At 33.8% G+C, this 26286-nt stretch overlaps 2 protein-coding genes across 4 annotated transcripts in view; one reads left to right on the forward strand and one right to left on the reverse strand.

The window, feature by feature from the left end:
- The window catches only part of LOC129799701 (actin-binding LIM protein 1), a 275681-nt gene that overhangs the window by 72329 nt on the left and 177066 nt on the right, over positions 1 to 26286 (forward strand). The window lies entirely within an intron of this gene.
- LOC129799703 (fatty-acid amide hydrolase 2-A-like) lies at positions 7253 to 19617 on the reverse strand. Its single transcript, XM_055843864.1, has 4 exons — positions 19359 to 19617; positions 18865 to 19296; positions 7977 to 8390; positions 7253 to 7919 (listed from the first exon to the last, which is right to left on the reverse strand). The coding sequence occupies exons 1-4, from the start codon at positions 19536 to 19538 to the stop codon at positions 7377 to 7379; spliced, it is 1569 nt and encodes a 522-aa protein (XP_055699839.1). The 5' UTR covers positions 19539 to 19617; the 3' UTR covers positions 7253 to 7376.

Consider the following 26286-nt stretch of genomic DNA (forward strand, 5'->3'; position numbering starts at 1 on the left):
CTCAAATTTGAACTCCTCAAATTTGAACGACGATTGCATTCAAAATGTAAAATATGAGGTTATGTAAAAGAAATTTTGCATGGAATCTGAATTAGAATAATTTTTCTCTGATGTTTCCTCAATATTGTCGTATTATATTAATTTCCTAAACAAATTCCACCAATTTAACAACAAATTCAATTGATAAAATTCTCTAGAGTTATTTTTTTTTAATTTAGGAAAAGTGAATTTTACATGAATTCCATTACGTTTTTAAAAATATTGTTCAAATTTGAGGAGTGAGAAATGTCATCTATACCCCCCAAATGTTCAAATTTGAGGAACTCTACTGTACTATAGTCCTTCAATGTCTTGGGAAAAATAGTTCGACAGAGATGGAAATACATTTTGTTGTTCTTTTCTCACTTCGCGGAAGGTCATACAACATTTTTGCTCAAAATGGCGATCGGAAAATTCGACATCCCGATAAACTTGTTAAAATTGGCGTCTTTCCTCTTTCTTGATTTGAACTCTAGTTGCCAATTTGTTTTCTTGGATAGTTACTCTATCTAAAGCAATAGAGTTTGTAATGAATTAATGCACAGAATTTAAATTCAGTGACCGTTAAGACGTGTGTTTGACAGGGGCTCCCTTTACCCCCATAATAGATTTAAAAAAATCCTTTCAAAAGAACTCTTTTCAAAAGAGACTGAATGGGTTAAAGTATCGATTTTCGGATAAAAATTAGTTATCGGCTATGAACCGGTTAATTACTGGTTCATAACCGATTGGAACCGGCTCAGTTTTATAGGAAATTCCAAGACCTTTCCAACGACCCCAAACATGACCCCATTCGCTTGATAAATGGGCTCTCTAGTGTCTTTTTAACCTTTGACCTTGAAAACCGTTATTAGGAATGATTCAACGGTATTTTCGTATATGCACAGAAAAAAATATTTTGTAAAAATGTTCGTAAATGTTTGTGAATTCCTATGGAGGAGTTACGAAATGCTCGTAAATCGTAACCCACAAACAAGTTCGTAAAAGTTTGTACTTTTTTCACAAACATTGTTCGTAACATTATCACTTGACGAGCATTTTTGGTACGTTTACAAACATTTGTTCGTAAATGTTCGTAAAGACACAAAAACTGTTCGTAAAATGTTGTCATTTGTTCGTAAATGTTCGTAAAACGTTCGTCAGGCAAACAAAAATTTACGAACCAATGGCAACATTTTACGAACATTTTTTGTGTGTTTACTAACATTTACGAACAAATGTTTGTAAACATACGAAAAATGCTCGTCAAGTGATAATGTTACGAACAATGTTTGTGAAAAAAGTACAAACTTTTACGAACTTGTTTGTGGGTTACGATTTACGAGCATTTTGTAACTCCCCCATAGGAATTCACAAACATTTACGAACATTTTTACAAAATATTTTTTTCTGTGTGGACAAAATGTCCGTCTGGGTAATCTCTAAAATGTATCCAAAAATGAAAAAAATCTTACGACGCGTTTTCGAGCAATCCCAAAAAACATGGTTTTTTGAGGGGAAGGGAAGGGGTGGGGGTAAATGAGGGGCATGTTAACGATCCTTGGGTCGACTTATATGGGGGTCCCCCGAAGGTTCCAAGTCGCTATCTTTTACCGTTTGGCATCTAGAGCTGGCTACAGCCGGACGGACAGACGGACAAACAGCGTTACGACGGTGACGACATTTCTCTCAGAAATCGTCTGAAACGTGAAGATTTGTTAATAATAGTGGTCTCCGGGGGGTGGATGGTAGAAATTTTGGGGGTGAAAAAATCGAGAGATTATATATACTGCTCTCCCCGTGGAGTTCGAGCAGTAAAAGCAGAAGAAAAGTCAAGGTCATTACCGTGTGCTACGTTAATGTTATTTTAGTCGATTTATGGAGAGCGGAGCTCCTGAAGGTATTTCGTTTCTATCTCTAATCATTTGATCGTTTTTTTTTCAGAAATCGTTTGATTCGCGAAGATACGGAAGGTGGACATTTTGAGGTGCCAAAAAATTAATTGATTAATATAATTCTTTTTCTCTTGGTAAAGTTCGAATAGTAAAACTTAGCATAAATTCATAATGGCCTGAATAAGTAACTCCGCTTGGATGGGATATAGATATTACTCTCTCTTTATGTTCAAGCAATAATATAACCATGACGTATCTCCTAGACATTTCCAGTTGTTAATATTATCTTAATGATATGCAAGATTCCTCGGATGAATGTTCTGTAGCTAAATATTTGAATATGTGGTCAATACAGTAGTGTCCAAAAAGTACAAAGAAAAATGTTTGTTAACGGTGTTTGTGGATTTTTCAGCAAATCTCATTTTGTGGTTTATTGATAATTTTACCTTACGTCACCTGTTGTGGTTTTGCAAATTTTGTTTAATAATATTTTGTCAGTTTATTCAATATTCTACAATAATATAATGAATGTGATTAGTTGCATTTGAGAAAAGTAAATAATACATATGCATTTCTGCAATTGAAAATTCAGTGTGTTAAGTTGAAGGTTTCTTGTAATTCAATCAATTTTGTCAGTAAACTCAAAGACTATCAATTTCAGTTTAAGAATGATCTTGATGTTGTTAAGTGGCTTTTAAAGCTACTTGTCCACCTTGTAGTAATTTAATTACTTCTAACGAATTTTACAATTAGATAATTTACAAAGTCGTCAACTTCAGTGTTAAATATTGAATTTTCATTGATATTTTATTTTAACTGACAAAATTGATTGGTAATAAAAATATTAATTAAACGTCAATCAGATAATTACGTAGTAGAACGAATGAATATATATATTTTTTTAGTTTTTCACATATTGTACTTATTAAAATATAAATCAACAGTTTTACAGACAATGGCAGTTATGTCTATTAATAGCTTCTCGGAATTTGAAATAAATACCCAACACGAAAGCCTATTTTATAGGGTCAAGAGGGGTTGTTTGACTTTAATAAGTGTTTCTCTATCATGTTTTAAAAACTTTGTAAAGTAACTCGAATATTTTTTTTAGATTGATGATGCTCCTTCTAGCAACATTGATAATGCTTTTTATTCTAATTCGCACCCCTTGGTAAATGTTTTTGATTTTAAAGCGTTATAATTCTGAAATTTTCAAAAATCTCATACTATGAAATAATTAAAATTAATTATCATTATGAAAATTTAAAAATTCATCATTTTTGAGCTTAAAAATTTACTATATAGTCATTCGAGGAGAGTTGGAACAGTGGGAGAGATGGACCACTTCGCCTCCTGCCTACACCCTATTCACGATCTCCACCTCATTTGGTCTATTTGTGCCCTTCAACATTCTAATGAAAACTCCCAAGTCACAGCTTTCTACCTTTAAAATTGTTCGAGAAAATTGAAATTGAATTTTTTGGATGTCTGAAAAATGGCCAAAAATTTTTATTTTGCCATAAGAATACGTGTATTTGGAGGTTGAGGAGAGATGGAACTTAATAGTTTTGGCAACACTTCCTGTGTGAATTTTGGTCAATGTTCTTCAAAATCTTTTCAAGTAAATTTTAGAAATTATTTTCGCTAAATTTCTGGTAAGACTGACTTGATACACTCAGCGAAATTGCCATCGAAGTATATGAGCCACATATTCCACAAAATAAATCATTTATACTGAAAAAATATAATAAACTCCAATAAATTCAATGAAATAGTGTTTATGTCTAAAATCACTTCCTTCCTATTCTAAATTAATAAAATAAACTATAAATATTTTGCTAAGATTAGGGGTGTTCCATCTTACCCTCACTTTTTTTGAGTGCCTCAAAATGCAACTTTTTTTAAATCTTATTTTTCGAAGTGACTATTTTCATCTAGGCATTTCTAATATTGATATCTTAAATTTAGAGTCTTTAAATGATAATTCAGTGAGATTCGTCTTTGTCCCGCTTTCAAAACCTATCCGTAATATTGAATATAAAAAAGGTGTTCCATCTCTCCTCGAATGACTATATTATTCGGCTATATTTTTGGAATATTTTAACTTAGGATTAAGCATTAAAGGTAAATAGTTAATTAGATTTTGCAAAACTACTAAAATTGATTTTTAGTTATGATTTTGAAACCTTTAGGAAGTGGACTAAATCTTCAATCTGAAATTTGTGAAATCTATTAACTTTCTATGGCATTCGGGTTTCATGCCGTCATAAAACACCTCACATCATTGCAAATTTATTATACATCAAATAGAAGAATTATCAGCCAGTGGATTCATATTGTAAGCCTTGATGGAACTTACCCATACGCTGACCCATACGATCTAATATATTACATCAGATTCCATAAAGGAGCTATTAATCTTTTAGAGAAAGCAGAAAAATGAGATAAGCAAAACCTTATCGTCCTATACTTTCCTTTAGTTAGTGTAGGATATAATGTTAATATCAAATTAAGGTAGGGGAAAGTGGTCTGCCTTTGAATGCGGAGCCTTTGAATATCGTAATTTTTTCAGTTCTCTTTAAAGCATTAATTCTTTTCTATTAACTATTAGATAGTTATTCATAATCCTCACAAGTCATCAAAAAATTCAGACCCTAGCTCTCATTTTCTAGGTGCTAGGGCAAAAAAACGAAACTGAGCTCTAAACTGTAATTTTGATGTTCCACAATTCATGTGTTTTTTCATAATCAAAATAATTTTTCGAACAAATCCTCTATTGTGAGTCATAGAAGATTATTCTTGGATGGTATTTCTCCAAATACATTTTGATTCAGATGAGACAAATTTTGTGGGTGATAAAAATTTACAAATATTGCTCTGCGGCAGCCTTTGAATCTTAATTATGTGTGCCTTTGAATCCTCTCTTTACATACATTGAAACGTCTGACAGCTTCCTGTCCGGGAGCAGAATCTTTGGTCTGACGAATGTCATACAAATACTTATAACATGCTATCTTGCTCCGGCCGGGATGTTTCAAACAGAGAAAAACAGAGCTTCAGAAAAATGTAAAAAATGTTGTTGTATAATGACTTTTGACTACAGTGGTGGTTTTATTGAGTGCATTAGGGTTCATGCTAATCAATTATGGGCCATTTAATGTTACAGCCCTAATATTCTCAGTGAAAAATTAAGATTCAAAGGCTGCTCAACCACATTCAAAGGCAGACCATGCAGGCTGCCTTTGAATATATCGACATCACATTTTCAAGTTCCTCACCAGGAAAAACTGAGGACTTGCGAGTCCTGAATGGGGTAAGCATAGAAGCTTAATGAACAAGAGAATTTTTTGGTGTAGTGCAAAGTAAAACTCATGTTGTAGTTTACTCTGAAAAAAATCTCAAATTTTGAACATCATTTTTCGTTCAAAGGCAGACCACTTTCCCCTATAGATCTTTCAAAATATTTATGCGAGACTCTTAATATTTTCACCCATTTTATTTGAATGTAATTGATGGCTATAACAAATAGTGCAGTACTTTTGAACGACTCAAGCTTCGAATAACTCAATTAGCTGAGATTTTAGATTAGCGCCATTTTGGAGCACCCTCAAATTCTGTTTCCTCAATACCTCAGCCCCTATGGCATCGCTCAGACTAAAATTTTAGTATGTTATAGCTGGGTCTAAGAGCTTTCGATCGATGCCAAACTTAACCCGCTCCGACACCCCTGACCTGATCTAGAGAGGCTCAAAACTTCAATTTTCAAATAGTCATATCTGCGCTTATAATATCGGATTTGGAAAAATTTCGGTGTTTTGGAAAACTCTCGTGGAGTACTACAAACTTTATTAAACCCCAATTTCATCCGATTAAATCGAAGGATCGATCTCGAATATTTTGAAAACTAGATGATGCTTTTTCTTTAAATTTTAGTATGTTGTAGCTGAGGTCGAGGCCTTTCCAACGGTGGGTCGCATTGCTTCCTCGATGTTCCCTGACCCGAGCTATAACCAAAAATGTTTTGCCCGGACTGCTTTTTCTGTGTTTATGAAGAGATTTCGATGAAATTTTAGCATATATTGTATCTGAGAGCATGATCTATCTAATAATGGGTCCCATCCATCTCTACCCCAACCCACTGTACCCCGACCCTTACTATAACTATTCATATGGACCGGACACTATTTCCAATGTTTATTAACCGATTTAAATGAACTTTTCTTTCTTTTGTTGGCCTTCTCCACTCAGACTATTTAAAATAGAAAATGATCAGTGATAAGCCCAGATAAGCTTATGGTAGCTGAGATTCTTTACAGGTGACCACGAAATGCGTGCAACTCGGGGTGCTTGCAACTCTAAATGCGTGAAAATTTGATTGTAAATTGAATTTTCGGGGTAAAGAATCGCGTCGAGCCAATTTTATCCATTTCGACCGCCGAGAACAGTTTACTCGACGTGATTCTTTACCCCCAATTTTCAATTTACAATCGAATGTTCACGCATTCTGAGTTGCAAGCACCCCGAGTTACACGCATTTCGAGATCGACTGTAAAGAATCTCAACTACCATAAGCTTATCTGGGCTTTTTTATGAATAAGATCTATGGAAATATTTTAATTGTATATGTATTCTAGGATTTTAATAGCCTCTTAATATGTTATTTTCGGAGAAGAGCCATGGATTAAATTCATTAAGAACATAAAAAGAAGGAAAGATAAATTTACCTGAAGTTACAGTCGCCCGAAGGCACGCGTACTTCTCTCTACAATTATTATTTCTACGATTATTTTGTAATAAAATAAAATATAGGCAATAGACTGATTTCTTTTTCACGAAAGAAAAAAAAAACAAACGCAATCCTTGATATGATTTACTAAAGAAATCTATTTAGTAGAACTTCTTATGACTGGCCGAAGCAGCCCCATTTCCTTGTACCATTTTTATTTTCATAATTTCGATGTAAGAGTTTTCTTCTTCATTGACTTTTCTGGATCTGAGATTACCCAGTTGCGTTGTAAGTTGTAAGTTGCAACTGGGCAAGTTGTAGGATTGTAATCTGCAAATAGTTAACAGTTGTTATGCTTAATGCACATAGATAAAAAACGCATGTTAATTAAATTTATTGAAAAATTCAAAGATTGACTTAATTAACCTAAATTAAGTGCATGAGTAATTATGATAAATTTTTTGTGTGTAAAAGTTTTCTCACGAACTCTTACGAAGTGTGAAGCTCACTTAACACTTTCCATGATGATTATGTTTTATGAGGAAGTTGAGAGAAAAATTTGCTGACCATAATCATCCGGCCTGTCATCAATTTATTGTCAATAGTCATGCAATTTATCTTGACCTTGTCCACAAATCTTTATTCTCGTGTGCATAATTTCAATATGTACAATGCATAAGCTACCAATATTTAACAACGTTTGTAATTTTTTTTCGAGAAAATTGAGCTATCCATGATCACTTTGGGGGCTTCCAACCACCAAAAGCACGTTCGAGATGATGTGCAATGGAGAAACAGAGGCGATCTTGGTAGGGACCTGCAATCACTTGAATTCCTATTGGGAGACCATCTGAGGAAAATCCTATTGGGATGTTGGCTGCAGGGAATCCTAGCATGTTGATGATGAATGGATAAGCAACTCCATACCACATAGTGTAGTATTCGTGATGACGAAGCGCAGGGGTGGGCATGGTTAGGAAGAGAAGTACACCATTTGTGCTCAAAAGACTGAGTAAATCATTCCTCATTTTGTCAAAATGCTCCATGTACCGGGGAATGTCTTTCTTAAATAGGAAACTTGTGGCAATTTTGACTAAGACCATCAGGTACATAGAAGCAAAAGTGAATTTTGAGCAGCCAAATGGTGACTTTAGTATTTCTAGGAAGAGATTAGGTGTCTCGTGTACTCCTGAAGGATCTTCCAAGGTACTTGGAATATTTTCCAGTGCAGCAGTACCTGCAACTGTATATTCAGGAGCCAGGCTTAAGTCTAAATTCAACTGAAAGACAAGTTTTATTAGGATTGTAGGTTTTATCAGTTACTAGGATTCATTTACTTGTACTGGTTTCATTCCAAAATCACTGAAATGCTGAATGACTTCATCAAAAGTTCTCTCAACATCTCTTGTCGTGGGAATCGTGAACCAAGAGCTACCAATATTTTTCTTATAGAATATCTTAATATCCTCAATAGGCACTGGTTCATCCAGTTTCAGGGAAATAACTCTAGGTCCGGCCATAATTTTTGTAAGTAGAGAAAGATCTTTTGCGTAGCGACACATAGGTCCAGCTGTGGTGTAGTCATTCCCAGCATCGGTTTTACTGAGATCTGGGAGAAGTCCTTTTAGGGACAGAACTCCCGGTGTTGGTTTGTGCCCAAAGACACCATTGTACATTGCTGGACAACGAATTGAACCACCTGTATCTGCTGCAATGCCAATTAATGAAGCACCAGCTCCCAAAAGGGCCCCCTACAAAAAAGTATTAAAAAAAAACCATAAAAACATTTTGTTTTTCGGGAAATGGCTTTAAGCGTAACTTAAAGGATTTAATTTTTGCTATATTCAGTCCCAAGTAGTAAGATGAAGTTAGCACACGTTATTTATTGGGCATCCGTATACATGATAATTTCGAAGTACGGGACTGCGGAATAACTTCAATTAGCTGAGATTGTTTACAATCTCTGCTTTTGTTGTTCGAAGTGGAATCCGACTTCATCAGATCAGGCTCAAATTATGTGAGATTCTTAATAATCTCACCTACTATAATCCTACAAAAATTTCATGTGCTCCGATCGGCCCTAAACTGTGCTAAAACGTGTTTCGCCACTTCCTGATCACGAAAATAATGGTTGCTAAGTTACGTTCCTTGCCGGCCGGTCGGCCGGTCTTCGGAGTTTAATAGTTCCCGAACTAAGAAAGATATCGACTTGCGGTTTTCGGCAAAAGTTATATATCGGGTGAAAATTGCAACTTGGTTCAAACTTGGAAAATTGTAACTCGGCTCTTGTTAAGCAATTTAATAAGCTTAATAATCAAATTTCTTCTAAAATAAAATTCTCTTATTTTTAAGTTCACTACAGATGTTTACAGTCGACTCTCACTCAATCGGCTCTTATCAATCGGGCGACAAATTTTGTTGACAATTTTCACGTTTGATTATGAAGCTAATTTGCTCAAATTCGCTGCAGTTCTTCCTATTTTATCGTGATTCTTTATAATTGAGCGTTTTTTGTGGAATTTACAAAGGCTTTGACGCTTAATTCTATCACTAAACCGGATGACATTTCGCCCCATATTCCCGATTGAGAGAGAGTTTACTGTATATCAATATTCGTCAAAATATCATTTTTTTGCTCAGATTATGCCATCGGTCCGATTTTGTCATTTTAGTGTAAAAAATGATTTTTTTCCATAATAACGCTGCGAAAGTACGCAGGTGCTGATATGACGGCTTTTACTCTACACTACGTTATTTAGAATAAGCTTTAAAAGAAATTTTCACAAAATTCAATCATTCTTTGATATTTTCGTAGTTCGTCACATGAACAAAATGCCCGCTGTGTTCGAAAAATTTGTACCAAATCAAAAATTGAATTATCTCGGCTACCGATCAAGTTTTGGGTCAAAATTATAAAAGAGATTCTGGTTTATATTCCACTATAATATTTATGTCAGTTCATTTACATTCTAGATTATTTTGATTTTGCAATTTTTCAGAAATTTGATTGCGATATACATCTCATCTCTAGTTCCAAACCGAATTTACATACAATCCGAGTTTGCTCACGTTAAGAATCTCACAATAAGCTGATCTAGGCTTATCACTAGCTGTTTGATTTATACGTTTTGGCATTCATAGATCACGAGTATCATATGCGTCTTTGTGGACGTTTGGAGAGAAGTTCTGGAGAGACAATTTAGAGGATTATCGCTTTGAGTCGCGGAGAATGGCGAGGGGTGGTCCAAGAGGCTTTGTCCCTCAATAGGACGTAACGCCACCTAAGTAAAGTACAGTAGGCTCTCGCAAATTCGGCTCTTTTATGATCGGGCTACTTTTTAATTCGGGCAGCGGTTACATTTGAAAAAAGTTTGTTGTCATTTTTCAAGTTTAATTATGATTATCAAATGAATCAAATATGCTCAAATTTGGCATTATTTGTCTTAGTTTTGATGTGATTTTGCATTATTAAGGGATTTTAATGCAATTTACGTTATATATGAGTGTGTAAACTCAATATCTATATGCACATGAATAAAAAATCGTTGCATTTCAAAAAGTTTGTCGTCCGAATTTCTGTCTAATTAGGCTGACATTTCGGTGCCATATGCCCGAATTTGAGAGAGTCTACTGTAAATTAAAAGAGAATAGAGTGAGGTATCGAGAAGCGGTTTTCGCCTCGGTTTATTGATAGGTGGCTAGAAAAGCTGGGCCAAAGAGCTTTCGATTAAAGAAAAACTTATGCCCCTCCGACCCTCCTGACCCGAGCTTGAAGAGATCAAGATCAAGAGATTCTAATTGTCAGAATTTGCAAAATTTTACTGATTGGAAAAGCTCTCGTAAAAATGCTATAATTGTTCTGACATCGCAATTTTATCCGATTTAATTGAGGTTTGATTAATCGAAAATCGATTTTCGAAATTTCGATGTCGAATATTTCGAAAGCTAGATGATGCTCTTTCTTTAAATCTTAAGGTGTCTACACATTGGAGCTGATTTCATCAAGAATTATTCCAAGAATTTTTTAAAGAAAAATTCATATTTTTGAAGGAATTTTTGAAGAAAAATGCCTCCACATTGGGTTTTTTATTTTCCATCAAAAATTTTTTTGACAGATTGCCATCATTTCCAAGTCTCTACCTCTTCTGACTGTTTTTCACGAAAATTTGTTGTTTCACTACTGGAAAAAGTGAGAAAAGCGTTTGGTGAAGTTCCTTGGGATAGTATTTAGTGAATTTGTGAAGAAAATCTTCTAAATATGCAAGGGAATAGTGTTTTTCTTGAGATGTCGTTCCTGGTGGAATCCAACCCAGCCTTGAAGGAACATTTCCTGTGATTTTCCTCCAGAAATTGCCGGAGGTTAATCCATCTGTGTATTCTTGAGGTGTTCCACAGTACAGTGGCCTCGTACTCCATGGATTGCAAGATGGATGGAAAGGAGAAAATTTACGGGCACTTTGGAATCTCTGCCTTGGTTACCAATCAAAACAAGAGCTAACCAGAGCCACCGAGGAGATCTCAATGCAAACGAGAGCTGTCCGGAGCTACCAGAAGCCATCACTTGAACCCCCAGAAGAACATCAGAATGATCTTTTATATCATTCACTTTCTCAACCACTAGGAACTCTGTGGGATTGCTTCCTTTCGAGAACATCAGAACTGGATAGCCACATGCCTTCAATTCCTCATGTCAATGGAACATGGAACCCAGTAAATAAATCAGTAGTGGAATTATTTTGGAACATCCATGGAATTTTCACAGGAATATTCTTCTATTAAATTAATTTAAAAAAACTACATTTTTTACATAATAGAGATCCTTTATGTAATTTTTTTTTTATTTATTAAGGGGTCCATCTGGAAGATGATTGCCCCGCCTTTATGTAATTTCTAATGATTATTTATTAAAAATTCCTACTTTTAATAACATAATGCAATGTAAAGGACTTTTAATTTAGAAGATTACGTGGATTTTTAAATATTTAGGTTTGCTTATTTTTATTATAGTAGAAAATATATCTGATGTGGGGATGTTATAATATAATACAAGCGGTTTAAAATAAATGAACTAAAAAAAATCTAGTATAATATCGACCACTCAGAATATAATCCGACTATCTCGATTTTTTGCAAAATTCGTTTTTTTCGCTTTTCGGATACTCCGTGAAACCCTCTACCTTCCCTGTGAATATTATACCTGAATATAAATTATTTCCAAATTTATAGCGCTTTTTCTAAAAAAGCAAAATCTCACTCATTTTTCAATTCAGTCAGGATAAGAGCCGCATAATTCGACCGTGTGACGTCATCATTTTGCATGTCAAAAGTATTCCGGCTGATTTCACGATAATAGATAAGCTATTATTTGGCTGCAAATATGTATAGTTTTCAATTTGGTAATATCTAGTTAATAACCAGTATTGTTAATAATAATTAATAACTCTTCTATAAAATTAAAAAAATGGATCAAAAACTAAAAATTGGATATTGAATACGAAATAGGCGTAAAGTGCTAGTATTTTTTATATGGAGTTTGACAGCTGTAATGGACATTTGAATGGCTTATATTTTATAAAGATCAAAGAAAATTTCACGATTTAATCCAGAATATTGCAATTATTTATGAAATATTACTGATATCTTGATAGTTTTTTGAGCTTCTCTAGTATTGCAAGTGTTGCAAAACCTGGATAAAAGCAATAAAATGCTAATTTATTATGCATCAAACTTCTCTTTGGCGCGAGAGCTCATAACCTATTAACTTTTAAGAGGTTTTGTTGCTTGATAATTGGTTAGAAATAATAATAAGAAATATGTGAAAAAGTGAAAATAATAAAAACTAAATAATATAAGACCTATAGGGGGTGTGGTTACCCGTCCTACTTCACTGAAACACTACCTCTTATTTCGATAATTATATCTTTTTATTAATCAATTTTCACATGAAAGTTTTCTACATTTTCTTTCGGATAATTAGCCGTCATTCCACACTTCACTTCTTCTTCTTCTTCTTCCCCTTCCAGTTCCCCATCCTAGACACACACCAACTGATCGACATTTTCCCATCACTACAGTTCCCACAGGGTAAATTCTGTAATTGCCGTGGAATTTTCACGCTTGCGTTTGATACCTGTCAATGCCAATCGACATATCACATTTGTTCGATTCGAAAATTGAATGAATTGATTTTTTCACACTTTAAAACCCAAATTGACATTTTACTTTAATTTTAAGTGATAACACTAATGTATAGAGAATTTAATGACCTTTCGTTTAGTAGAAAAAAATAGTTGATAACTTTTTTATTATGTTAAAAATTGAAAAAAAAACTAAAAAATGGGCGTAAAATACCAAATTGGCGTAAAATGCTACCATTTTATACGTAGTTGGCATCCGAAATGGACATTTGAATGGCTTATACTATATAACCTAAAAAATGTTAATATTTTTGAGTTTTGTCACGATTCGAAAAAATCGTAAAAAATACGTGAAAATAATAAAATAATTATTAAAAATTAAATAATATAAGACCAAGAATTGATGTAGAATGGTAATGTAAAAAATAGGTGAAAATTCACTTTTCGCTTTGTTTTACTTTTTCTTTTCTTTTTAAACTATATATGAGAATTTTAAAATTTTACAGGATAATATATAGATATAAGTTCTAAGATTCTTTCCAAATTGTTAGGAAAAAGGAAATTAAATATGTAAACAAATGCAGTAGAGTCTCGCTATAAGCCATCGCTCTATAGTCCACAATTTATCGACCGTTGATTTCAAAACACTGATTTTAAGTTAGGTTATGTTTTTTAGTACGCGACAAGCATAATTACAGTAGAGTCTCTCAAATCTGAATCTCTCAAATTCGAACGCCGGTTGGATTTAAAATGTCAATTGTAGGGTTATGTTAAAAAAATCGTATTGTGGATGATTAAAAATCATATCTCTGTGCTGTTTTCTGAATATTTATACACATTATGTGCGAATAAAATGAAAAGGAAGTATGTTACCAACTAACACTTGTGAGAAATTACGGGAATTTGATTCAAAGTGCTATTTAATCTCACATAAATTCAGTTAGTTTCAAAAATATCGTTCGAATTTGAGAGGTGAGAAATGTCAAAAATACCCCCCAATCGTTCCAATTTGAGAGACTCTACTGTATTTTAATATTTTTGGCAAACTTTATTGAGTAGTTGTGATAATTGTGATCCACAATGAAGAAAGTAAGGACAAGTACCACAATCGCAAAGAAAGTGGAAGCCGTTGAGCAATTTAAATACTAAAAGTCGTTGATAATTTTAAAAAATTACATGGACTATAGTGCGACTCAAGTGTCAAATCTGAAACCAAATATGGACTATAGCGAGACTCTACTGTAGTATAACGAAATTCAACAGAAGTTGCCTTTTTGCTACGAAAATCTGTAAAAATTCACTTTGGCATTTGTTGTCAATTTTCACAAAATTTATATAAAAATGATTAGAAAAATGGGAAAATATTTATTGAAAAAATAATTTATGAGTCCTAGAACTGCTGTGAAGTTTTACGAAACGAAAAATATTGAAAAATTGCTTTTTTATGGAGAATAACTGCTCTAGCATTTTATGCCAGTTTAGTGTTTTACGTGATTTTTTGGCTCGGGTTTTAAAGTGTTAAAATGTCTTGAAAAAATTACTTAGAACAATTAATATACATAGATAGTGATGCGTATGGGGAATGATATCGAAACAATTTTGACAAGTGATGCGTGACCAGCCGGGTCGCTTGGCAGCGTGGGAAACTCGAGTTGTTCGGGTCTTATCCTGAGCTTTTGATATGACAACTCAGGAAAAATATGTTACAACTCGGAAAATATCGTAATAGTTATTAAAATACACATTATTTTGTGAAAATTTTATGGAATTAAGATAACTTTTATCGAATCCTTTCGTTTGATGTACAATATTAGGAAAGTGAAGTTAAATTAATTGATTTATTAGCAAATATGCAAATCTCAGCTTTAAATCGCTCTCCTGTAAAGTTGGCCATTCACGAAATAGTCAGGTCTTATTCTGGGTGGTCGATATGTTAAGAGCAGTTTCCCAAAAATTAAATAAAATTTATTTCAATTTTAATTTCGCATTAAAATTCAAATAAGAGACAGCCTTTGAAATTTATTGTCTTTTTTGATCAGTAAAAAGTTTCATTCAAGTTTTTAACGCTTGTGGAAAGGATTTTATCAATATCAGGAGGATTTTTTTTATGAGATCTTAAGAGTATTTTCCAAAAATTACACTTTAAGACTCCCAAAAAATCTAGTTTTGAATCTAGTCCTTTACATTTCATTATGTTATTAAAAGTAGGAATTTTTAATAAATAATCATTAGAAATTACATAAAGGCGGGGCAAACATCTTCCAGATGGACCCCTTAATAAATAAATAAAAAATACATAAAGGATCTCTATTATGTAAAAAATGTAGTTTTTTTTAAATTAATATAATAGAAGAATATTCCTGTGAAAATTCCATGGATGTTCCAAAATAATTCCACTACTGATTTATTTACTGGGTTCCATGTTCCATTGACATGAGGAATTGAAGGCATGTGGCTATCCAGTTCTGATGTTCTCGAAAGGAAGCAATCCCACAGAGTTCCTAGTGGTTGAGAAAGTGAATGATATAAAAGATCATTCTGATGTTCTTCTGGGGGTTCAAGTGATGGCTTCTGGTAGCTCCGGACAGCTCTCGTTTGCATTGAGATCTCCTCGGTGGCTCTGGTTAGCTCTTGTTTTGATTGGTAACCAAGGCAGAGATTCCAAAGTGCCCGTAAATTTTCTCCTTTCCATCCATCTTGCAATCCATGGAGTACGAGGCCACTGTACTGTGGAACACCTCAAGAATACACAGATGGATTAACTTCCGGCAATTTCTGGAGGAAAATCACAGGAAATGTTCCTTCAAGGCTGGGTTGGATTCCACCAGGAACGACATCTCAAGAAAAACACTATTCCCTTGCATATTTAGAAGATTTTCTTCACAAATTCACTAAATACTATCCCAAGGAACTTCACCAAACGCTTTTCTCACTTTTTCCAGCAGAAAATAACAAATTTTCGTGAAAAACAATCTTGAATCGTGATGGTTTTCTTCAAGAATTCTGTCAAGAATGACTTTGATGAATTTTATTCCAATGTGTAGCCGATAATTTCTTTCAAAAATTCTTGATGGAAATTTCCTTCAATTGGATATGATTTTTGAAGAAATTTGTCTACACATTAGACAAATTTTCTTCAAGAATCCATCTTTTTGTCAAAAATTCTCACCAATGTGTAGGCAATTTTCTTGAAGAACACTTCTTGAAGCTCATTTTTGATAGAAATTTCTTATAATGTGTAGACACCTTTAGTATGCTGTGGCTGAGGCGCTGAGGTCCAAACGTTTCTAATGATGGGTCGCACCACTTCATCGATGTTCTTTGACCTAAGCTATAATAAAAAATGTCTTGACCGAACCATATTTTCGATGTTTATAGCTCCAGCACACCTTTTATATCAGGGAAATAATGAAATCAAAATTCACATCTCCTTCTTTTTACACGTTTTGCATAATCTCATGCTTTCGCGCTACAAATTCGATTGAGCTAAATTGAATTTATTGTTATGTTTAAAAGAAAAAGAAGAGTGCGAAAGATTGAGATAGATTAATGCAATGCCTGTGAGAAAGAATGAGATTCGAATTTTGACTTCATGAAATTTTCCCGATCTGAAAGTTGCGGCGGAGCTATTATGAAACAATTTCGATGAAACTTTAGTATGTTTTATCTAATATCGAGGTCTCAGGTCTCGGGTAATTCGAATTATTAGCATTTTAGAATTACGCTCTTTTAGATTTTAAGCCGATTTTAGAATAATCCTGAATAACATATTTTTGAGGAAAAGGAGCTGCTGTATGGGAAAAGCAAGGGTTAGGATATTAATAGTGCTAAAGCCAACTTATAAGGGATCTTCCGAAAAATCCACTTCGATCGCTGTAACCGTTTGACCTACAGCTCTGGTAAATGCCGGAAGAACCTGGCTGAGTGATAAATTTTAAGTAAAATTCTTAATGAGCAATTCTCAATAAAATTTTAATGTACCATTGTACAATTTAACGCGATAACATCACAATATTAAACAATTTGGTTAATCAAGCCAATAAAATGCAAATAAAAAATAAAAAAAAACAATGTTGTCCACGTTACTGCCCTTTTTTGAATATTTTATGGCTCAAACTTCAAGGAAAGAGCAATTAAATAATTCCTCTAATTTCCAATTCACTGAAATTTACGATCACTACCTTATCAATGTAAGGGGTTTTTAATGTGGTTTTGCAAATATTATAAAATTTAATTTGTTATTGCAGTTTCAGATATAGGGGCTAAACCGGCTAAACGGTTAGAGATACCGACACGAGATATTCGGAGTACCTTGTCCTTATAAAAAAAATCATGGTATCATTGATATAGTTTTTACTTTTCCCCATACACTCTTCTAAATCAGCTAAGATCGTATTTTCGGGATAACTAGAATACGGGTATAAATGCTTTTTTTTATTGGGGATTGTTAAAAAATGTAAAGTTATAAAAGTGTATTTTTTAACCGGTCAAAACAGGTTTTGCATAATTTCAAGGGCCTTTTAATTTTTGATACACTCATATCCATTTCAACATTAGGTTTATTTTTACTGCTCGAACTTTACGGAGAGAGCAGTATATAATCCCCTCGATTATTTCACCCCCCCCCCCCCCAAAATTTCCACCTTCCACTCCCCAAGGACCACTCTTCTCAACTAATAATTGCGTTTCAGACGCTTTCTGAGAAATGTCGTCACGCTGTTTGTCCGTCTGTTCGTCTGTCCCTCCGGCTGTCGCCAGCTCTAGACTGCAAACGGTTAGAGATAGAGACTTGGGACCTTCGGTGACCCCCCCCCCCATAAGTCCACCCAAGGATCATTACCATGCCCCTTATTTTCCCCTCCAAAACCATGTTGTTTTGTGATTGCTCGAAAACGCGTCGTGCGATTTTTTTTCATTTTTGGATGTGTGGAAGGTTCTAGAGGGCGCATTTATTAAGTGAATGGGGTTATGTTTGGGGTCGTTGGAAAGGTCTTGGAATTTCCTACAAAACTGAACAGGTTCAAATCGGTTTTGACCCGATAATGAACCGGTTCATAGCCGATAACTAATTTTTATCTAAAAATCAATTTTATTTAGGGTAAGTGTGCCAAATTTCGGCATAGTTGCATGCAAGCGTCAAAGTCTCAAGTTTGAAATGTTATATTTTAAATACAAATTGATTTTTTTATTCTTTCTTCTGAAAGAGTGTTGCTTGGAACCTTGTAAAGAGTTCATTTTTTGTTATTCTTTTGCATTGTATAATCTCTAGAGTACGTAAAATCTAAAAGTTCATGGAAATTCGAGGAAAAAAAGGTGGCCAAAATTGCAAGCTGGCCGGAATTTGGCACACTTACCCTACTAAAATTTTTGGAGGATCTTTTGAATGATTTATGAATCGGTTCTAATCGGTTGAGAACCGGTACACGGTAAATTATGCGAAAGTACTTTTGAGGTATAGCATGTAAGTCACGAGTTCGAGCATTTCGAAAAGCCTGGGACGCTTTGCCACCGCTTTTTAATTCGTTTGATATAAAATTGGAGTTTTTAATTTTTACAGATTTTGGGAAACATTTGAAATAATTGGTCTAAATAAGTTGTGTAACATTAAATCGATTAAAGAGATTGTTGCCTAAGGGTATTGCTGTATTGTTGAACAATTTTACTGGTTCCAAAAATTATTTAAAATAATTTAATGAGCATTAGTACGATAGTACTAAAACACAAGTTGCGAAAGTGTCCAAGCTACGTAATGACTAAATTTTCGTGTGTTTCTCAAGAAATGTGACTTATCGCACCCATATTTTAAAAACTAGGGGAAAGTGCACAGTTTTTTTTTAATATATTGCGGAGTCACATTTATTTAGAAACATAGGAAAAATTTAGTCATTACAAAGTTTGGGATTTTACGAAGAATGAGCATATTCCCCTTTAGCGACAATATTTCTCACACAGAACTGTGGTGACTTCGGTTAACACGTGCATTTAATGATTAAAAGCTACACAGAAAAATTGTGTGCAAATGAGAATTTAATCCCCATTAATTTGTTAATTTTGTATATTGTCGAAAGTAAATAAGTCGTCTCCTTACTTCCCCACCAGAAGATCCTCCGGCAATTCGTCTCTGATCATACGGATTCAGAGTACGTCCTGTGATGAAATTATTGCTCTCCCAGCTGTAACAGAATTCTGGAGTATTGGAAACTAAGAGTGGGATCGCACCGGCATTTAGAATCAGCTGAACTACTTCACTATTTTCCGTGGCTCTTAAATTTTTCCTCCAGTAATTTCCCAGTGTTACGGGAAATCCAGCTAAACTGCAGCATTCTTTGACAGTTACTGGTACACCAAGGAGTGGATATTTTTCTTCAAGGTAAGACACTTCCGATTCCATGCACTTTTTGTCTGCGATTTTGGCCATTTCTATAGCTCGATCAAATCCATTTTCCACAATTGCATTAATTAGAGGATTAACAGCCTCTATCCGACTTATGTAGGCTTTCACCACGGTTTCTGATTTAATCTGAAACAAAGGGATAAATCCTTAATTTCCCTTAGTAGATCACTTTCACGATATGAACGCACTTCTCGGCAACGAATTTTTCTTGCAAGATCAGTTGCTGGAATTGTTAAGAGATCACAATTTACAAAGGGAGGAAGTCTTTTCTTTGGTGTAAAAATTGCCCCATGGATAATGAGCAGAGGATAGATCAAAAGGGATGTTAATTTCATCCAAAGAATAGATAATCTAAGTGGAATGTCCATTGGGGAGATGAGAACTTTTACAGAGTACTGTGAAAACTAAAATGGAGAAAAGTTACGTGGAGAATTCTCTCTCAAGAATAATGTGTGATTTTTCATGCTTTCGGACAGAGATCGGATTTAATGAGAATGACGTTTTCTGACCAGGTAGATGAGAGTCAAGTGCAGGTTTTTCCCTCTCCTGTTCTGTGCCAGTTTTTCCATCGCATTTAGAGATTAAAATCAAAAGTGTCTCAGAGAAAATGCTCATTATCGTTGGATTTGAGCAAAATCTATAAAGATTTTATGTCTTTTAAATGTATTGTAATTTTTTTTTAGCTGAGCTTTACAATGTTAGTTTAGTTTGAATACAATACATGATCTGTATTGATTTTTTTTATATCGCTGTATCTTTTTACACTTCACTTCCTGAAAAATCATGTTTAAGCATAATTATGTGTATCTGAATAATAATGAAAAACTTTACGGCGTTTGTCAGTTTATTTGTTTTTATTGGGGCTAAGGGCCAAATAATAAAAGATATCAACATCCGGATCCGGTATACGGTGACCCCCATAATGAACCAAGCTTTCTGTAATTTTAATCACTCTCTATATACAGAACAGAGTATTTTGACTATGGCCAATGACCTCAAACTGGGTCGTCTTAAATTTATGAAGGTCAAACTATTATAGAAGACTTAAGTTCCAATCGATTTAACCAAAATTGGATTTATTATAAAGGTGTTCAAATGCAGAAGTCTGAATAAGTTTCATCTAGGGAAAATATCGATGGCTAAAAAAGTCAAAAAAGAAGATATTGCGACTTTAAATCTTCGGTGACCTTTTAACCTTACCTTTGGTTTTTGTCAATTTTAAAGTCTTTCAAATATAGTAGACTCTCAATCGGTTCTTTTTCAATCGGGCGAAAAGTTTTGTTGACAATTTTCACGTTTAATTATGAAGCAAATTTGCTCAAATTCGCTGTAGTTCCTCTTACTTTATCATGATTCTTTATAATTGAGCGCTTTTTGTGGAATCTACAATGACTTTGACGCCCAAATCTATCGATAATTTGGATGACATTTTGCCCCATATGCCCAATTGAGAGAGAGTCTACTGTACGTACACCTTGACAATCAGATGATAAATGCACTTTTGTGTCGCAATACTGTTAAAAAATATTGTAAACTTTAGATTACGGTTTAAAAAATTTCAAACTAATGAGTCTTTAACCGCTTCAACCCTTTGAGGACCAGTAGATCATTGTTGACCCAAGAAAATTCTGAATCTCTGAAAAACGTTTTATCACATTTTTGTTAAAAAAATCTATAACACAATATGGAAAAATTCTGTTAAATTGGATAAAAATATCCTTTTCGCAAAATATTTCTGAGATCCACCTGGTCGTTTTACAAACTTTTTCTTTCAGCGAGAGGAAAAACAACTTTAGATGTAAAGAAAATTATGGATCAGTAGGTAAAAATTGTTTCAAGAAACTGAAAAAAACGCTTTTAATGCTAGAAAAAATTGCGGCGTAAAATAAAATACTGCACAGAGCATTTGACGCGTTCGTCTGCCATCTTAATGCAAAATTGACATTATGTACTCTTAATAAGAAATATTTGAATTAAGTGATTCTTTAGTGCACATTATCATTTTTAAAACCAAATTTGGCGATTCGAACAAATATTCTCGTCGTGGAACTGTTGCCAAATGAACTCTCACATCTCAAAAAAAAAAAAAATTGGACATGTTTTAGAGATTATCTAAGCTAAGCGGACATTTTGCCCAAATACGAAATTGCCCTTGAATCATTGCTTTTCAAGGTCATAGATTAAAGGCTCTAGAGAGCGTATTTTCAAACCGAATGGTACCATAATTGGGCTCATTGGAAAGGTCTTGGAGGTCTTGACAAGCCCAAACAAATTGCAATCGGTTATGAACCGGTAATGGACCGACTCATAAATCCGAAATTCAATTAAATTATAGTAGACTTTCAAATTCGGGCATTTGGAATCGAAATGTCACCCGAATTAGAGAGAAATTCGGGCAACAAACTTTTTGAAATGCAACGATTTTTTGTACATCTGCATGCATTGATTAAGTTTACATACTCATATATATTGTAAATTTCATTAAAATCCCTTTGCTTCATTCGATAATCATAATCAAACTTGAAAAATGTCAACAAACATTTTTCGAATTTAACTGCCGGCCGAATTAAAAAATAGCCCGATCTTTAAAGAGCCGAACTAGCGAGAGTCTACTGTACTCTTAAGATATTTTGGGAAATGTTTTGATTGTGAACCGGTAATGTACCGGTTATAGACCGATAAGTAATTTTTCTCCGAAAATCGAAAATCTATTTTATTACTCTTATAATTATTTTGTGGGCTTTTTTGAGTGATTTATAAATCGGTGGAGAGCCGATAAATGGTAAATGATGCGAAAATACTTTTGAGGGACAGGAGGGACAGCATCTAAGTCACGAGTTCGAGCATTTCGCAAAGCTTGGAATGCTTTGTTGCCCCTCTATAATTTCTATTGCAAGTGACTTTTTTGAGTTCCTGTATCCTTCACTTTTGATAATGGGATTTTCTGATAATCGTCAGAGAACTTATTTTTTCTTCAGTGGATGGAGTGGATTTTAATTTAAAAAAAAAATGTATCGAATTGTAACAGATAATTCAGACTGGAGGAGATTAAGTTCAATTTGTGCTGGTTTCAAACACAAACAATTTTTGTAAATTTTCGAAATGTTTTTAATGGCCTCTACATACTAGAAAAATTCATATCCTTATTGAAGCAAATTCCGTACGCTTGTGTAGGAAAAACCACGAAAACTCTTCAGTACGGACATAAATACCTCTAGTGTGTAGAGGCCATAATATTCAATTCTAAGTCAAAATTTTCCCAAAAATCTTTTCGGATAGAAAATTAGAAAATTTAAACCGCATATTACTAAACCTTAGTATAATACGGGCTTCAGACCTAAGAGCCTTGACAGACATGAGGATTAGCCGAGAGACGGCTTAGAGTAATTATATTAGAAATAATGGTTAAAGTGCATTTCCATAATTTTCCACTAAGTCGGCTTTCGGCTTAAGTCGTAAGTGTGTCTAGGGCATAAGACTTAGCCATATGGCTTAACTTCTCTAATTTCTTATCAATCAAGATATCTTGGAAAAGTATCACTTAAGATTGGACATCATAGGCAAGTGACCCATTAAATTTTGAAAAAGCAATAAAATTGCTTACAGTTTTGAATGTCGAGGTCATCAGAAACTGGGCTAAACCTTAAGTCTGAAGCCGACCTAACTTCACCTTAGGTGTCAAGCCCATCTAACAGTAAGGGGTTATTTGAATTAGTTTAAGAAATGCAATATAAATATATAAATTTGCGAAAAAATCGAGGAAGCTCTAATAAATGTTTAATAAAATCAACGTGATTCAGATTCTGCTCTTTATCAAAAATCCATAAGCATGTTTCTATGTCTAATCACTAGGCCTTCTACAGGCTTCATACCTGTAAGTTTTATCTTCAGGAAGATATTCGGGTTCGATCCCAAGGCGTTCCAAGGCAAGATTCTGAATTTGATTCAGCCACCTCGTCCTAGGTCTGCCTCGAGGTCGACGCCTTCGGTAATTTAACTCGGTAATTTAAAATGACTTACAATCCTTACAATAGAAATATTATTTATATTGAATTTGATATACCGATCTTTTTAAAAATATAAATAGAGCGTAGTTTCAACAATTTAGTTTAAATCTTGTAGCAGCAATACGAATGATTGATAAATTTCTTGTTAAGTATGGTTTAAAACCTAACCCCTCAAGTTTCCTGAAATTTGAAGCCACTTTCTCATACTCCAACTTAAGTTTATATGGGATTTTTTTGTATTCGCGACCGTTACGCTAAATATGTAACTAAAAAGTGAGAAGTTTTTCCGTATTATAAGATACCTTTCCGTATGGAGGGATAAATATACTAAATTTTTGTTTAAATACATTTTTTCCTCGGAGAACTGTGAGCAGATTCCGAGATCAATTTAGGAAATTGGCTTCAAATGGCTCCATATAAAAAGGTCAACTTGCCAGGTGCTTTTAAAACACATTAAAATTTCCCTGAGAAAAAAGTTAAATCAAAAGAAAATTAAAGTCAGCAAAATAGTCAAATATCCAGAAACCTTAATGCTTTTCATTTTTTAAAAAGATTGCCGGAGAAAATAATTTATTAATATAAAATACAAATAACTGAATTGAAGATACAAATTTCATTTATAAACCCCATATATAAATTTGATTTGTCTATCACATAAGATCACATTATTTACATTTTTTTTTTTTTTTTTTTTTTTTTTTTTTTTATTTTAATTAGGGGTTCATCAATAAGATGATTGCCCCATAAAATTTACATTTTTATTGCGCTCTTTTCCAATTTTCTGAATTTACAAGTAAAATTTTTATCTACTATTTTCTGTGAAATTATAATTACATGGTCAAATTTAATTAATTTTTACATATAAATTTGTCTCAAGTTTTTTTTTACCTTTCTGACTATTTTATTAATGGAAACTTGACTATTGACTTCGCGTTAAATTTATAACCTCTTGTTTACATGAAGTTATGACTTACAATCCTTACAATAGTATTACCATGCAAATGCTCGAATTTTACTCTATAAAACTCCAAGTTATAGAATTGTAAGTCGTTTTATAATCCAAAACTCATCAAAATTTCCGCGCAGAATTATTGTAAGTCGCAAATTTTCCTGATTTTTCCTATTATAAAACGAGTTACAATACCTGAAATGTCTCAATTGATTTTTTTTACAGATTAGAGAGTATTGTAAACTATTTTGCCATAATTAAAGATTAAATATTTTCCGGTGAATACAATTGTTACTCCCGTTCGATAAATGCTTCGAGCTTTCGAGCTATTTTTAGTTTTTTTTTAAAATAACTTTTGCAGTAAGAAATTAATCAACATAAAATTTTGTGGGGATGTAGATCTAAGGTTTCTACATCCAATGATACCATCTTTTTATACTACTGTAAGTAGACTTACAATAGTCTTCTTCGGAACCGACGATTTCTGTATGCATAAAGCCGTATTGCGCACTTTTTCTCGCTCCCGAAAATATGCATAATCCCGGGACCCCCTGTACATTTCTCTTAGTTTCAGACTTAGCTGTTTCTCGACTTAAGCCATAAGTCTGTCTAGGGCTTTAGGGACTTTGGGTCTGCAGCACTTATTACAGAAAATTCCAACCTAATGGTTCCTTGCTAAACCCAAAAGATTAATCCCGTGAAACCTATAATCCTGAAGCCAGATTAACCATTTAACTTAAAATAAATGTTAAAAGCTCAGCATTTTATTTTATAATGTAAACTGGCTATACATTAGACATAATTTATTGAAATATTTCTTTACAATATCAAATATTGACAAGGATTGCCTCCACATTGCAAAGATTTATTGACATAAATGTTTCACTATTGAAGAAAATTGTCCAGTGTGTAGGTAAATATTGAAATATTTGTTTCAATATGGAACATTTTATTCAATATTTTATTTCATTATTTTGAATGGCTACACACTAGGCCAATTTATGTCAATAAAAAATTTCAAAGTCACATTGAAATAAAATTTCAAAGAAGTTCTAAATATCAAATTGATTTGATATTTCCTTCAATATTTTTTAATGGTCAGGAATCTTCTTCCTTCGGAATATCACAGAACTGCCGGATTTTCCTTGTTCATGAATGAAAACACATCCAAGATCAAAATCCAAGTCAAGACACATCTCTCCTGCTTCCTCCACAAAATCCCAGATTCTTAGTATTTGGTTATATATTTTGTTCAATCTCCTCAAGAACCCAACTTGGTCAGCACTAATCACCTGCTTCCTCCAGAAAATCTTAGAACTTCTGGGATTTTCTTGAATATTATGCCCAAAACCAGTTAGATACTTTCTGTGGTCAGAGGATTCCTGGAGCTTCCTCCAGAATCACAGATCTTCTGGGATTTTCTTGTTTATTATACCCAAAGCACTTCAAATACATTCTGTGGTCAGAGGATTCATGGAGCTTCCTCCAAGAAATGCCAGATCTTCTGGGATTTTTTTTGTAAAATATGTCAAAAACCAGTCAGATACTTTCTGTGGTCATAGGATTCCTGGAGATTCCTCCAGGAAATCCCAGATCTTCTGGGATATTCTTGTTCATTATGCCCAAAGCACTTCATATAAGTATAATTTTATGATACGAATTGGAATCCTACAGAGGGAACGAAGGCTTGTGGTTGTGGCCATCAAGTCCTTTTGCTCGCGATGTTAAACTCTCCTATGGTATGATACGAAGCATGATCCTGAAAGTCTGTGAGAAATATTAATTCTATTTGGCTTTTGTTTCCAATCTGAAGTGTTTTTGACATAATATACAAGAAAATCCCCGAAGATCTGGGATTTTCTGGAGGAATCTCCAGGAATCCTCTGACCACAGAAATTATTTGAAGTGCTTTGGCCATAATGAACAAGAAAATCCCAGAAGATCTGGGATTTCCAGGAGGATGCTCCAGGAAGCCTCTGACCACAGAATGTATCTGAAGTGCTTTGGGCATAATGAACCAGAAAATCCCAGAAGATCTGAGATTCTGGAGGAAGCTGGAGAAATCTTTGACCAACTTGGGTATTTTTGGGTGTTCTTGACAAAATATGGAAGAAAATCCCAAGATCTGTGAAACCCTGACTAGAAGACTGGTGTTTTAAT

This window comes from Phlebotomus papatasi, chromosome 1 (genome assembly GCF_024763615.1).
Source record: "Phlebotomus papatasi isolate M1 chromosome 1, Ppap_2.1, whole genome shotgun sequence".
Taxonomy (NCBI): domain Eukaryota; kingdom Metazoa; phylum Arthropoda; class Insecta; order Diptera; family Psychodidae; genus Phlebotomus; species Phlebotomus papatasi.